The sequence below is a fragment of the Daucus carota genome, chromosome 1 (genome assembly GCF_001625215.2).
Source record: "Daucus carota subsp. sativus chromosome 1, DH1 v3.0, whole genome shotgun sequence".
NCBI classification, from domain to species: domain Eukaryota; kingdom Viridiplantae; phylum Streptophyta; class Magnoliopsida; order Apiales; family Apiaceae; genus Daucus; species Daucus carota.
In genome coordinates this window covers 17630334-17646373 of record NC_030381.2, presented here as the reverse complement: position 1 = coordinate 17646373, position 16040 = coordinate 17630334, and the positions used below count along the sequence as shown (strand labels likewise).

Here is a 16040-nt window from a genome sequence, read left to right as displayed (position 1 = left end):
ATTACATATATACATATATATACATACATACATACATATACATACATACATACATACATATATATATATATATATATATATATATATATATATATATATATAATTCCTCAAATACGAACTATGAAAATAAAAACTAAAATAGAAACCAAGAGAAACTATACCTAAATGACTTCACCCACCTACAGCCCACCCTTACCGCCACTCAATCCACCCCCGAGCCCGTTAGGGCCTCGCCAAGGCTCCCCACAGACCCTGGACAGGCTCTAGTGGTCTTAAAGGCCAAAACTTGGCCCCACACCATGGTTCCACTAGGCGCCGACCTGGCCCCACTAGGTCCCACTTAATCCCCGTCTAGGCCCATCTCGGGGTCCGTCCCGGTCCCAAAACCCGCATCATTCTACTTAATCACGTTGATTTCTATTTAGTTTATATCCTAATAGTTTGTATTGGAGTAGGAACCTATATATATATATATATATATATATATATATATATATATATATACTTAAATGACCTCACACACCCCCTATATGTCATCACCCACCTAGAGCCCACACTCACCCCCACTCAATCCACCCGGGCCCGCTAGGGTCTCGCCAAGACTCCTCCACAGGCTCTGGACAGGCTCCAGACAGTCATAAAGAACCAAAACTTGGCCCCACCATGGTCCCACTAGGCCCCGACCCGGCCCCACTAGGCCCCACTTAGACCACGTCTAGGCCCATCTCGGGGTGCATCCCCCGTCCCAAAACCAACATCATTATGTTTAATCGCAATTGTTTCTATTTAGTTTCTAATTTGGCGGTTTCTATTGAAGTAAGACCGTATATATGTGTGCGTATAATATTAGGAAACTACTAAATAAAAACTACAATACAAATCAATAGAACAGAATAGAGAGATACAATGAGACTTATTGAAAAGGGTGGGATCTAGTTTGATAAGGGTGGAATCAAATACTGAGTAGAGCCTTCCTAAGACTTGTCTGTAGCCCTCTGATCTACGGAGTGTGTGATGACATCTGAATGGTGGTTAATGTCATGTTGACACTCTCTTTTAATTTGTATTCAAAATTTGTATTTAGTAGTTTGTATTTAAACACTAACACACACATATATATAATTATATAGTTGTATAGTTATATTATATATATAAATGCTCTATAAATATAATTAAAGGATTGATAAAATTTTAATTAAGAAAAATGTTTAGTTAAACGGTCCAAATTTTTCAAAAACATTCTATAAATTTTTAATTATGAGAAGTAACATAAATTTCTAAAATTTGGAGACAACTAACTCTATATTCTTATGGGAATTTACCAAAACTCCACTTTTTCGAAGTTTTTTGTTTTTTGCGATTTTACTATCTTTGAAAATATTTGCAAAAACACTAACTTTTCGGAAAGAATTTGATAAAATACGATCCGGAACTAAATGCAACCGATGCAACTTCAGTTAATCGGCCCCATTGAGATTGCAAGTATGGTTGCAAATTATTATTATTAAATAGTAGGTAGCACTTTATACCTCTTATTTTTACGTATTTTTTCTATTCAATCTCAGATTATGTTTCTTGGCACATTACACCCCTAAGTTTAGGATTCACTTTGATTCATACATTTTTGACCGAATTCCGTCCAAGCTATGTTTCTATTAAGTGTTTCTCCTGTGTAATCTCAAATTATGTCTTGATTTTTGAATAATTATTATTATTATAAAATCTGTCAAAATTTTAAAAATATGGGAATGCATTCTATTATTAAATAAACTTAAATAAGTCTTTCCATTTCTACGCCTACTTAAACTAACATTAAGAGTTAAACTGGACGGAATTCGGTTTAAATAGTATGAATCGATGTGCGTTAAATATCAAGGGTGCAATGAGTTAAGAAATATAGTTTGATATCAAATCCAAAAAGCGTCCAAAAAAAGTTGGATGCAAATTACTATTTATTCTTATTAAGAAAACAATAACAATTATTTTATTTTATTCCAAATTATTATATCCTATTTAATTATATTAAGAAATAGAATAAGTTATAAATCATATATAAGGGTGGCAAAGTAATTTTACATTTTCATTCTGGTTTATTCGATATATTATTATGATAGTCGTAATAATCCGTTGCGAGATACTGACATCCATCTGGTTAATTTAATTTTCGACGGTTTCAAATTTACAAGTTCATTTAACCCCCAACCACCCCGATATAAGGACATCCATATCTATATATCTCCAGCTACGTAGATATGAATTTCATATATGTTAATTTATATATGTTAATCTAACGTCTTTCTGTATTCATAAATGTATACGACACAATTTCAACTTTGATTACGTAAATAAATATTAAAAACTCGTAACTGACAACTGTATGAGTAAATATATGATTCACAATTTCAATTTTGATCACGTAAACATAATCATAAATTTCACGATCATTTCATATCCCTACCCGTAAACGTGTGTATCACAATTTCAACATTGTTATATAGATATATTGATGCATATTAAAAATATTTCAAAACTGTACTTTTTATATTTGAATCCCGTTCATGTATCCGGTTCACCTCTATTTGAAAATTTCAAATTTAATTACACAAATCCTACTAATCATAACTATATTTTAAATAGAAAACTACAAATCATTTCCTAGATCTGAAGCATGGTAAAATTAGAAAAGTTGATGATAATCGAATCGGGGATGTAACAAAACAAGGAAAAGAAGAAAGGAAGATAAAAAAGAGAATAAAAAGATTTCTTTAAGTAATGTGAGCAAGGGGCAAAAAAAGAAAAAGATTAAAAAGATTCCTCACACAGCTAAAAAAGAGAGAAAGGGGTGATTTTTATAAATTTGAGAGGTGTGAGATTGACAGGCAGATCCCACCGAAATAAATTAAATAATTTTCACCATACAACCCCATCTCTTGATAAAAACCCACAGAATTCACCATCATTTTTGGCTTGATAAAACTTGATATATACTACTGCTACTAGTACTCCATCTTTTCTACTTGTATTTTTATCTTTCTAATTTTCATTGCTTCTCAGCTGTAATATTATCATCTCTTGCTTCCTCCTTGTCATGATGTTGCAACAAGGTGGCGCTGCTGCTCCAGGTCTTATAGGCAGCTCTGCTGATACTACTGTGGCTGCTGCTGCTGCACCGGAAGCTCGTGAGCCTGGCGGCGGCGGCGGTGGAAGCGGTGGCAGTGGCGGCGGAATGAACGAGGAAGAAAAGGGAAGGAGTGAAGAAAGCGAGAGAAATTCCGGTGGCAGCCGGTGGCCGAGACAAGAAACGATTGCTTTGTTGAAAATCAGGTCTGACATGGATGTGGCCTTCCGAGACTCCAGTCTTAAAGGCCCATTATGGGACGAAGTCTCCAGGTAAATACATAGAGTATATGTTATCTGAGATCTACTTGTAATTTTTGTTTGTCTTGATGAGTAAATTCAGTTCTAAATCGAGATTATTGGTAAATATGTGTGAATCTTTTTAAATCTTTATTTTCTTTGTATTTCAGCTACCCAATTCTCTCCTCTCAAAGTCATGTACCTTTATTTTCAATGATTTTGATGGTTTTTTAACTCCATTGAAAAAGAAAAAATAAACTAGTTGATTCAAGTTGGAGTTCCTTGATGTGCTAGCTAGCTTTCTTGTCTTTCTTGTTTGACATTAACAAAAAAGCTTTCATTTCTTCTCTTCTTGTTTTGATGACTAGTGTTAATTCTAATGCTTATTTTATGTTTCTTTAAGTCGGGGATTTGTTTTATTGATGAATTCTAGATGAGATCAATGCAAAACAAATCGGGGTGAGTCATGATGATTTGAGTGTTGTTGTTATCAGGAAACTCTCGGAGCTTGGATATCATCGAAGCGCCAAGAAGTGTAAAGAGAAGTTTGAGAATGTTTACAAGTATCACAAGAGGACCAAAGATGGCCGGAATACAAAAAATGATGGCAAGACCTATCGGTTTTTCGAGCAATTAGAGGCTCTGGATACTCATCCTTCGCTGTCACTCATGTCGTGGTCGTCTCCGATGAAGTCACAGCCACCTTCAGCTCATCCGACCACAGTAGTCACGGCGGCGACAATGCTGGGACAACATAATAATAGTGCTCATATGAATACTATTGTGACTTCTTCACCAGTGGTTACCAATGTTACTGTTTCATCAACACCTAGCCCTATTTCTACTGTTTTTCCTAGTAATGCAATTCACCCCATCAACATCTCATCTCATAATGTTTCGTCTCAACCTCCGGTGGCGATGAATCCTTCAATTCCTGCTCAGAAGCCCATCGGATTGATGAATAATCATAACCCGAATATGAGTTTCCTGTCGAATTCAACGTCGTCTACTTCTTCGGATGAGCAGCCTGAGAGATACGGGAAGAGGAAGAGGAAGTGGGAGGACTTTTTCGGGAGGCTGATGACGGAGGTGATCCAGAAACAAGATGAGTTGCAGCAGAAGTTTTTGGACACATTGGAGAAACGAGAGAAGGAGCGGATAGCTAGAGAGGAAGCTTGGAGGGTACAAGAAATGGCGAAAATGAACCGGGAACATGAGCTTTTACTTCAAGAAAGATCCATGGCTGCGGCTAAAGATGCTGCGGTTATTTCATTTCTACAAAAGATCACTGAGCAGCAACAGCAGAATTCTCCCAACCAAGCCCAAGTCCAGCCTCCGCCAACACAGTTGCCTGTTGTTCCGCCTCCACAGCCTCTTGTACAAGTCTCACAACCGCATCCAATGCCACCGACACAAGCACCAGCACCGGTTATACTCACTCCTCAAGCTCCAGCTCCAGCTCCGACTCCAGTGAAAAGCCGAGACGAGATGAATGCACAATCATCAAACTACAATGGAGGAGCAGAAAATTCGAATTTCATGTCTCCAAGTCCTTCGAGATGGCCTAAAGCGGAAATCCAAGCCTTGATCAACTTCAGAACCACTCTTGACACAAAGTACCACGAAAACGGTCCAAAAGGCCCTCTCTGGGAGGAAATCTCCGCAGCCATGCGTAAAATTGGATACAACAGGAATGCCAAGAGATGCAAAGAGAAGTGGGAGAACATCAACAAATACTACAAGAAGGTGAAAGAAAGCAACAAGAAAAGGCCCGAGGATGCCAAGACCTGCCCTTACTTCCACCAGCTCGAGGCCTTATACAAAGAAAAGGCGAAAACCGAAACCTCCGGCTCCAACATCAACCTCTCATTCAACTCCACCCCAGTTCCAGCTGCATTGCCTATTATGGCTCAGCCTGAGCAACAATGGCCTCTCCAACAAAACAAGCTGATGCCCAAAGATCTCGATGACCACGACAGCGACAACATGAACGAGGACGACTACGAGGACGACGAGGACGACGACGACGGAGCTGCATTCGAGATCGTCACCAACACAAACAAGCAACAACAGGATCAAACAAGACCTGAATGAGACTAAACATGATATATAGAGAGGTAGCGTCAGAAGGGCCATGCATTGTGACATTGAAAATACATTAAATTTTACGAGTTTTCGAAAATGCGGTGCGGTTCGGTGGGGTCTCGACGGAAGGACGAACGGAATAATGGTGGTGGGACAGAGAGCTCCGGCAGAGTGGTGGGGCGGTGGTGAAAATTTGAAATACTGAACATTTTCACATGGGGGTGTAAGGTGATATCTCTAGTGGTAATACTATATGTTTGTCTTTTTTCTTTATTTCCATAATTTTATCATCACAAACTTTTTTTTTCAATTTCTCAGTAAAAAGATTATATTTTATTTATTATTTTCGAAATAAATAAATTTGGGGGTGGGTGAGGGATAAGAGGGGGAAACTGGGGCATCAAAGAATAATAATTAGTTGATAAAAAAAGGGGGGATATTTATAGTTGGTGTATTTTTGTTCTTTATTTTGTTCTTGTTGTAAATGTCAGAATTCTGTTACTAGCTTTTTATGTTTTGTTTCTTTTAATGAACAAAGGAGAATTGTTTCAAAGTTTCATCATTTCTGGTACCCAATTATTACTCTCTCACACACTTCAAACACGCTGGTGAATTCGATTGATTTTTTATTTTTTTTTCGGTTGCATGCAGTGAAAAATTATTTATTTATCGCGTGTGTTCCGTAAAGTATTTTAACGAATTATTAAAATAAAAAGGACGTGATTTTTGAATAAACGTTTTCTAATTTTCACAACTGTGAATGCACAAATAATGCAGGCACGTAGTCGAATGATAAAGTTGGTGCAATCATTTTGTTTTTTAATATAGAACACCGACCTGTTTAAATATATTATAGTTAAATAGTAATTAAAATTAGTTAACCGCGTTTTCTCTTGTAATTTTGTGTATGAATGTAGTTTCCGTTTGTATTAGGCGTACTTATTATTTTTTTAAGTATGAACTAAAATTTTAGTAATAACCGCGTTATTGAACAAATTTACCTCTTTAAATAACGTGTTATTTATTTTTGACGAATAAATTACATTTTTGGTAATATTCTCGAAGAACTAAAATAGATGACTGAATTTTATCCTCATCTTACAAAACTATTTTTCACCATTTAGAATATTATTTGAATTTTTAATTATTATACTGCTCATATATTATTTAAATTTTGCGGACACCTGAGATAAGTTACGTACTAATATTAGCTGTGAAATTAGCAAAAACCGGAGGAACGTAGAAGTGTGTGATTTGCTTAATAAGAAGTGGGGCCATGATCACCCACACAATTTGGCAACATCACATGAATAGCTTTAAGTGAGGTCCTACCAAGGAGCTTCCAAGTTGAAATCAAAATATAATAATTGAAGTATTGATTTAAAAGAAAAGAAAACAATAGTAATAATAGTAGGATATGTTGACTTTCCACATAAACAAACTGGTGTTAATTATTGTAGAGCATATAATCATCATTGTAGTTGTAAACCCATTCTTTTAATAGTAATCCCTAACTTTGATGAATGGTGACAGCCAGGAATTCATAAAATAAACAACTTTTGGGAATTGCTGCTTCATCACCCATATGGTCCATTACATATGACTAGTGAAACCCATATGATTTTGTCTCTCCATCTATTCCTCTGGGTCCATCTTTCTTTTGAGTGGTGCAGATTTGTGGATGAGGAATAGATATCACAGTTTACCATTACATGTCCGCTACTAAATTTCGTCAAATAAATATTTGTTACAACATATCTGTTATTGAATTTTTTATGTAATATTAAATAATTACTATAAAATATAATGATCTCGTTTGGGAGTTAGAGGTTTTGGACAAAATTAAAAGTTTAAGGTGTTTAGAGTTCAACCACTAAAATATGTTAATATTAAAGTTACCAAGTTAGGTGACTGAAATAGAGGTTTCGATCCAAAAAATTAATTTCAAAAAAAAACTAATTTGAGGAGTGTTTTAGGTTAGAGGTCTATGATTGGGTCAGAAAAAAATTAATGAATCAGCTATTTATCAAACACATTTACAAGAAACTGCTAATTTAATTCGCTAGTCAAAATGTTTTAATCAGCTAGTCCGCTAGTCAAAATGTTTTAATCAGCTAGTCAAAATATGTAATTCAATCTGCTAACACTTAATCGCTAATTCTCGACGAATATTTAAAATTAAAATTGCTAATATATAAGTATTAATATATGAAACAGGATTCATGTCACAGAGGTATATGTAATATTATATTGTAATCTGTATATTAAAAGGACACATTGAAGCTCCTGTTACCATCACATCTGTTGTACAAAAAGCCTTATCTTCTCTACGTTTGAACTTATCGCTATACCGAAGAAAGAAACATGTAATGCATATCTCAATGTCACTGGCCTGCCTTTTTATTTCTACTGCAAAGTTTATAAAATCAATGTAATTGTTTCGTGGACTCTCCTTATCTTTAAAAAATGGGACCAACTTTCACTGTTCCTGCAATTTTTCTTTGTTCTGTAATTTGCAGATTGAAATATAAACATTAACTTTCTATTATCTTTCATGTTACGTCTTACTCTTTCATACTCGTATAAAAAATTAATTATTATAAAGTTATAGAAAAATTGAGAATTGTATATGATACTCCTCCATGTTGATTTCATAATTCCTTTCTTGTCATTTCATTCTCTCAAGAAAGTTGCTCACATTAAATTAATTTACTACATTATATGGTAAATTTGTTTACTTTGTGAAAAGCAATACAAAATTTGGAAAATATATAATTAAATAGACAATGAAGTTTAATAGCCGAGAAAAATAACAAAATGCTGGTGGAGTTTTTAAACTCATAAAAGAACAAGTTTGTTTGTGTAAAAATTTATAAATCGACTTCTGATTTATAAGTCAATATTTGAAAAGTTGCAATCCTAGTCTTTGTAGTGATTTATTTTTTCTTTTAAAATTTGATATTACAAATATGTAAAAATTATTTAAAAAAATAATTTATAATATTTATTATTATATTAATGATTTGTATAACTGCTAAGTTGTAAATATCAAAAAACTTTTTCATATATATAAATTAAAAATTATTTTAATTATAAATAACTTATCACTATTTTCTAAAATTAAAACAAATTTGTTTAGTATTAGTTCACTCGAATTATAAATAACTTCTCACTATTTTCTAAAATTAAAACAAACTCCTTTAGTATTGATTCACTCGACTAAAAACATTTCCAGAATAACAAAGAGGGTTAAGAAAATAATATAATTATAATAAATCCTATAACATCTATAGAATTATTTTAGGAGCATATTTTGTTATTTTTTTAGTATTTTACTTAATAAAGTATTAGCATAATTATGCATATTAATAAACAAGACTCCAGAACATTCATTACCAAATTTCTTGTCAATTTACGAGATAACCTAAAATAACACTGGAAAAGGTTTAATAAAAAATAAAAATGAGATTAGTGATGCATGCCAGCCACAGACCTTGTCTTAATATATTACTCAGTACCGAGCCAACACATCCAAAACGGAAACTATCTGAGATATAATTTTATATATGCACTAGCTAATAAAGCCAGATAACATGGCTTTGTGGGGGCGTTGCTGAAATAATCAGATAGTTTTACACACTTCATATGGGGTGTTTTGCTTCCTTCGAACTGAGATAATATTGTCACAATCTTAAATCATAGGCAATGCTCGGCTGTTCTTAATATTCCAGATACTTTAGTTAATTAACATGATACATAAGTCGGGAGGTTTGGCCGGTCTTAATGAACAAAAATAAAATATTTATTTTGAAAAAACAAATTATATTTAGATAATATAAAATATTTACGTATTTAATATTTCTTGTTTGCATAAATATCAAATAATTACATATTTATGTATTGTTTAGAAATGAATAACTTGTGTCTAGAAATATAATATACATTAAACATGACCTCAATTATTCCTCAAAGGATCTTGCTTTGTGTTTAATTTGATGTGAAGTATTGAGCAATATATGATTCAATTAGACATTTAAAACCTACCTTGTTATTTCAATCATCTAATTTTTGGTATCAAGACATGATCGATTTCTACTGGACTACGATACTAAGAATATATATATATATATCCAAATTAGCGGGAAAAAAAAAAGAATATATATATCCTCGTCCGATCGTTTTCTTTGATCTGCTGGTCTAACACACATGCATGTATCTGAAACACACATGCAACATGAATGATGCTGTGTATCATGATGTTGTACCTCCTAAGCAAGTAGCAGTGAGAACTCACTGGGAATCTATAAATCGCTTAAAGAAAGTCAAAAAGCTAAATAATCTGATGCTGTACTTGTATTCTTATACTCAATTAGCATAAGCACATCACCAACAGTAATATACAACTCTACTACAAGTGATATACATTCATTCATTGCAGTATATTTATAGTTATATAATCTCCAGATTAACAACCAACATGAAAGCATGTGTGCATGTTAAACAAACAAATAAAAATGATTATGGCCACATGTAGATTCCTCCTCCCTTAATTAATTGCCTTGGATCACCAAATTTCTTTTAATTTAAACATACTTGTCATAACATAAATCTCCCTTTTTTTGTTTAATTTAATCACCGGAGATCTCTTTTTAGAAAAACTACAGATCTCTTTCTTAAGATTAATTACCAAGTTGCAGTAATTAAGCAATTTTCTGGGTGCTAGATTGATTAAACTTTTCTTGATGTGGAAATTTTAATTTTGAACACTTTTCCTTGTCAAATACTATAAAAGGAGATACTCATCTTCCATGACGTGGGTCTCCCTATATATACTCCCTCCGTCCCACCCATTTCTTATCGAATGGGTTGGGCACGGAGGTTAAGGAATATGTATAAAGTAGTGGAAAATAGGAAGAAAAGTGGGTAAAATGGTGGGACCCATCGATTTTTAATATATAAAAAGAAGATAGTGGAGTAAAAGTAGTGTGAAAAGGAAAGAAAAGTGGAGAAGTGCTGGGACCCATTGACTATTTTTGGTAAGTTTTGAAATGTAAAGAATTGGATGGGACGCCCCAAAAAGGAAAGTGTAAAGAAATGGGTGGGACGGAGGGAGTATCAACTAAGGATGAGCCTTTTTATCTTCTTACTTTGATGCCAATAAATTTGTTGATAATGCTTAATAATCGGCCTAACTTCATTTTTCCTTTAGATAATTTCACATCAACCAGTTTAGATGTCGCAAGGGTGGATTTATATTCTAAAATTTATTTGGCGATATATGCACCTTGTATATCCTCAGGAGGGCCAAATGATTATAATCGTCTAACCAGAATCGGTCATAAAACATTTTTGATTTTATACTAAACGGATGATTAAGTATTTCTAAAAATCAAACGGATTAAGCAGTTGTTAAGCGGTAATTAAATGGTATGAGTGATATTGACTTGCTAATTTCTTAATTATAAAATATTAATTTTTATAATATAACTACTCCCTCCGTCCCAGTCAATAGTATACATTGGGGGACGGGGGCGCGGCACGGACTTTAATGCTTCAATATAGTATAGTTCTGTAAATTATTTTTAAATTTTTTTTTTCCTGTATAAAAGTATAACATTTATACTTTTATACAAAAAAAGAAAATCTTACAAATAAGTTGTAGAACTATGTTTTATAAGTGCCTTAAAAAGCGTGTCGAGCAGTAAAAAAGAAACGTATACAATTGACTGGGACAGAGGGAGTATAATTATATTAAAAAATTAAAAAATATTTTATTAAAAATATTAAAATTTTAAATTCTTACTACAACATGATATTTTTTTTAAATATATTGATACATTAACTAAATATTTAATTATGTTTTATTAATCCGTTTAAATTTCCGGTTAAATGTCCGCATTATCGCTTGAAGGTCTTTTCACCGCTTAGAACCCATTTGCGCTTTTCACAACACTGGATATTATATTAGGTAGTGTTTAATTTTTTTTTAATTTTGTAAAATTTGTAAATTTTTTGAATTTTGATGATACTGATTATAATGATTTGTAATAGTTAGAGCCGGGTGTGGAATCCTAACCAAAAAATACGGAGTACTTAATATATATTATATATAATAGTTATTGAGATAATATTAAAAAAAAAATAAAAAAAGAAATTTTTTGAAAAAAAGTTATAAAATTATACCTTATGCGAGTGTCAAAATGCGTACGAAGAGTGAACGTAAACGAGGACTGAGGGAGTACAAAGTTTCCGGTAAACAGAAAGAACGGCTCAACAAATACCATTTTCCTGGAAAAATTATGTGCACCCTCTGTTTTTTTATTTAGAAATTGAACATCTTGACTTTCGGTGATTTAGGTGCTTTGAAATTTTTTTAATTTATAACAAACGATCAGATATGCACTAAAAGACCTAAAATTGTATGTTAAAAGTGAAAAGAACAAATAATAAAAAAGGAGGAGCATCTGTGCACTCAGGGGTCGGCCTATTTTACTTGACAAGATAGTAAGAGAAATCCAAGCATCCCCAGAAGTAGTTATCCACTTTGGCCAAAACCAAAATTAAAAAATTTGTTTCTTTTTTCTTTTTTCCATATCAGACCAACAAGAGTTGCCATGTCTCTCTGCGTGTGAGTAGGTCAGAGTCAAATTTAATGCTAAATTATTGTGGGCAACTATCATCAGCCTAAAAACAAAATGAAGGACATGCCTCATGATTCATGCAATTAAATGGATAAGTTAAAATAATATATTCGAGTACATATTCATATAGGGATTTGGAGATGCAGGTGCAGAAATATAGTTGACACATTTGATGTGTAGTTATATAGAAGCCCATGTACTGCTCATCTGCAAGTTAGGACTGTGACCACATAACAGTGGGACTCATACTACTAGTCTACTACTGCCAATCATAAGAAATGACAGATCCAAATTGAAGCAGACTGTATTCAGTTATGCTCACCTGTGACCATTTTACATTTTAAACAAGCGCGATAAGTGTATATTGCGCGGATATCCTCTTCTCTTGGTAACGAGAGGTTGAGCCTGAGTCGAGGGGCGAGGGCTTCACTATTTGAGTTGACTTTCGCCGAAGAAAGATAAATGTGAATATAAGGCTTCTATGCTAAGGGCATTGGTGGTAAGTACATGCAATTTGGCAATGTATTGACCTATTTGGTCCCAAGAAGTAGAGATTAATAAAATATCAGGCATAACAGCATAGAGCCAAGGCCAGTTCTTAGTGAAGGACTATTAATGTGGAAATGTTACTGGGCACTCTATTGGTTAATAGTTAATCATCTTCCATAAATGTAAGCATAAGCAAGTCATCAGAACATATAAACATTACGTATTAGACTGAGTGTCTATGTTCTCTTCACTCAGAGATCGAAAAACACATTCAAATAGAAAGACTTGAAAGCCACAAAAAATGTAGATATGACAAACCAGACAGACTGACAATAGCTCTAAAAGCTTGGAAAGAGACTAAGCAATGCACAACATCTTTAACGCAAATCTATTTGCATGATTAATGTTAAGCAAGCTCAATAAGCTCTAGGCCCTTTTATGATAGTAGGATAGAAGATCATTACAAAGATTACAAAACAATTCTTAAATAGTATTTTTCTGGTTTCAAATTAGCATGGAGGATCAGCATGTATCCGTGAAGAACGTATCAAGGTTTATTCTGCATTTCGTCTCAAGTGATGAAACTCCACAGATTCATAATGCAGGTTCCTCGAAAACTACTTACAGAACAGAACTATGATGCTAGTAGTAATTTGCACTCAGACTGAATTTTGTCTACTATCACACACTATTGTCATTCAGACTAAAATGACTGCATAAGTTATGACCAAAACCAGGTAAGCTGAGTAGCTTCTGTTCAACTACTAATAATTTAGTATTCTTCTAAGTGTAAGACCAAAGCAGATCAAATGCAAGAGGGACGGCTTGCCTATTGTGGCTGCCATTAGTACTGGAGAGCCATTGTCATACAGAACTGTTTCCGAAGAGGGCACAAATTCCACAACATCGACAGCTAATTTCATGCCATGAAAGCAGTAGCCTCCGCTGCTGAGGAAGTAAAATAGCTTCGCTTCTGTGAGATTATAAACATCACGGCCGCCCCTTGTAATATTCTTGATAAAACCTTTGTCATTACATTGCTGATAGCTTGTTTGGTTCACCTCTAGCACATTGTATTTGCGCTTGTCAAATCCAAAATCTAACCATACATCGACATCAGTAATTATGGAGTCCAAGAAGCAACATTGAGAATTCGAGTCACTAAAAACCATAGCAGTAAGGAATATAACACTCAAAGTTTTTTATTGGAGACCCAAAACACTCAAATCAAATCATAGTCAACAAACACTTGACATGCAGATGTAATAAAATTTCTATGTATGTATTGGTATAAAAACAAAGACTGTTTAAATTATTATGAAGCCAGGAAAACAAGTTAGATACAGTGAGGAAGAGATAATTACAGAGCCAGTCGCCGACATAGAAAGTCTGATTCATTGCCCATTCTGTGTAATTTACATTTTGATCAGTCCACCCTCGTTTGCCTCCCACCCTGTGCAGCTCTGGTTCTTTCCCCCCCGTTGTCGTTGCCACTACAGCTGCCACCATAAACCACCACATTACTCCATTCCACCTCATCTGTAACTTGTAAGTGAATCACTCTCTAAAAATATCGGTCTATCTTTCTAACACCAGAGAAATGTATATCAGTTACCCTATTATCTACTCAAACTATGTATTACCAATAATTTAACTGCCTAACTGGTAGCAATATCACATCTTAAGTGATGAAGTTTGAGCTGACACACAAGTACAGTACAGACCCAATATTGTTACAAACAGACTCATGCCTTTGTTGCCAATTTGCCATTCTGTTTAATCTACTATTTCTGCATGAATTACTTTATCACCTAATTTCTTTCTATATACAACTTCATCCAGTAGGTATGAACCAAGTCTAACTTTCAGAACTACCCAGTGTACAAATGGAACCAGCTGCTCAGCTTGCAAACTCTTTGAGGAATTACTCATTAATCAAACAGGGTTTGCTCAGATTGTAAACTCTTCTATAAAATAGGCACAAACAATATTGACGCACAGAGCATGTTATAAAGCGGCAAATTTATTGTAGGAAGATTTATGTATCTAGACAGCAAGCCATATACATGAATATTTAATGAAGTACTTGTCAATAAACCGAACAGCAAAAAAAGCACAGCATTCTCCGTCTCAGTCCTCATGTTGTAAAAAACTACGACATAGATAAACGGTTGAGACTTGAGATGATATTGAAGCGAACAACGAGAAAGACAAAAACCTCCTAAAAGATGCCTCAAAAGAGACTACCTTGTGGGCATCAAAAGATTACAAACCAAGCCAGCAGCTACCGCTAAAAGAACACCTAAACAAAGGTTGTCTGGGTTAACACCAGTAATCAATAAGAAACCCATATGAGGACTGCTACTTCTTGATTCATGATGTATCACATCAGCTTCAACAAAATAGACTGTGCAGAGGGCTCTAGCTTTCCTTTATATTCCTACAACAAAGCTACCAGTATATAGCCATTGTGAAGAGCTCAAAGCAATATTCAAGTTTAAAGCTTTATTTGGATTTTATGCATACTTAAAACCTTTCAAGCGAACAAAAGAAATAGTATTGAATACGCAAATAGTTTTATCCCCAACCAATGGAGGACAGCTCTAGAGAATATATTATTGAGTAAAAAAAGACATACATTTTTCAGATTATAAACTCCTTAAAAGCCCAGCCAAAAACTACATAAAGTTTATAAGAGAAGAAAGGAACAGTAGAGATATATGGTTTAGAGATCATCCAAAAGGGGCAAGGCACTCTTCCTAAACTAATCAAGACATTTATCAGTGATTACCAGGATGGAACGAATGCAAATCGTATCTGGTACACCAACCAGAAACGAGTATAATGTCCGCAACCTATTAGTGAAGTAGACTTACATCAACACTCCTGCATGATTTAGAACTCAAGAATGTAATTACTGGTTTGCACAATGCTTGATAGTAAGAGTTCTCTGGAAACTGTTATGGATTGATAAACATAAAATCAGCACACAACTATCTGGATGAAAGATGATAAAAACACTTCACTAATATATCTGGGAAACCTTGTTCCACGATTTTAATTTGCAGTTGCAGGCTTAAGAATAGTGGATGCATGGCAAATTTGCACAAATTTAATAGGTCAGCCCTATAACAAACTAAACCCGGCCCTGCAACCATCTAAGTTGCTTCTTACTGCAAGAAGTCCCTATCACACAACATGTCAGGGTCTCACGTATGCTAGCAGGTAAGTGCTTTTTCTTTCCAAATGAAACTGGAATCACCAGGTAAACACCTGCTAGTGTACTTGAGGCCTTGATATGTTGTGCTCTGCCCGCTCACCTCAACAAGATAATTATAAGATACCTGATTTTAATGTGGTGAATCATAAAATTTTTATGATTTCAAGTACAGGTATATAATTTATAGACAACCAAACACTGATTGTACCCCTTGAGGTAGTCATATAATACGCATTATTTCCATACAA

At 34.2% G+C, this 16040-nt stretch overlaps 2 protein-coding genes across 2 annotated transcripts; one reads left to right on the top strand and one right to left on the bottom strand.

Annotated features, from left to right (window-relative positions):
- Nucleotides 1–2881: 2881 nt before the first annotated feature.
- Nucleotides 2882–6004, top strand: LOC108204589 (trihelix transcription factor DF1). Its single transcript, XM_017374108.2, has 2 exons — nt 2882–3390; nt 3852–6004. Exons 1-2 carry the CDS (start codon nt 3089–3091, stop codon nt 5449–5451), a joined length of 1902 nt encoding a protein of 633 aa, XP_017229597.1. The 5' UTR covers nt 2882–3088; the 3' UTR covers nt 5452–6004.
- A 7332-nt stretch (nt 6005–13336) lies between these two features.
- LOC108205359 (early nodulin-like protein 20) lies at nt 13337–14111 on the bottom strand. Its single transcript, XM_017375297.2, has 2 exons — nt 13937–14111; nt 13337–13671 (listed from the first exon to the last, which is right to left on the bottom strand). Exons 1-2 carry the CDS (start codon nt 14109–14111, stop codon nt 13337–13339), a joined length of 510 nt encoding a protein of 169 aa, XP_017230786.1.
- Nucleotides 14112–16040: the final 1929 nt, after the last annotated feature.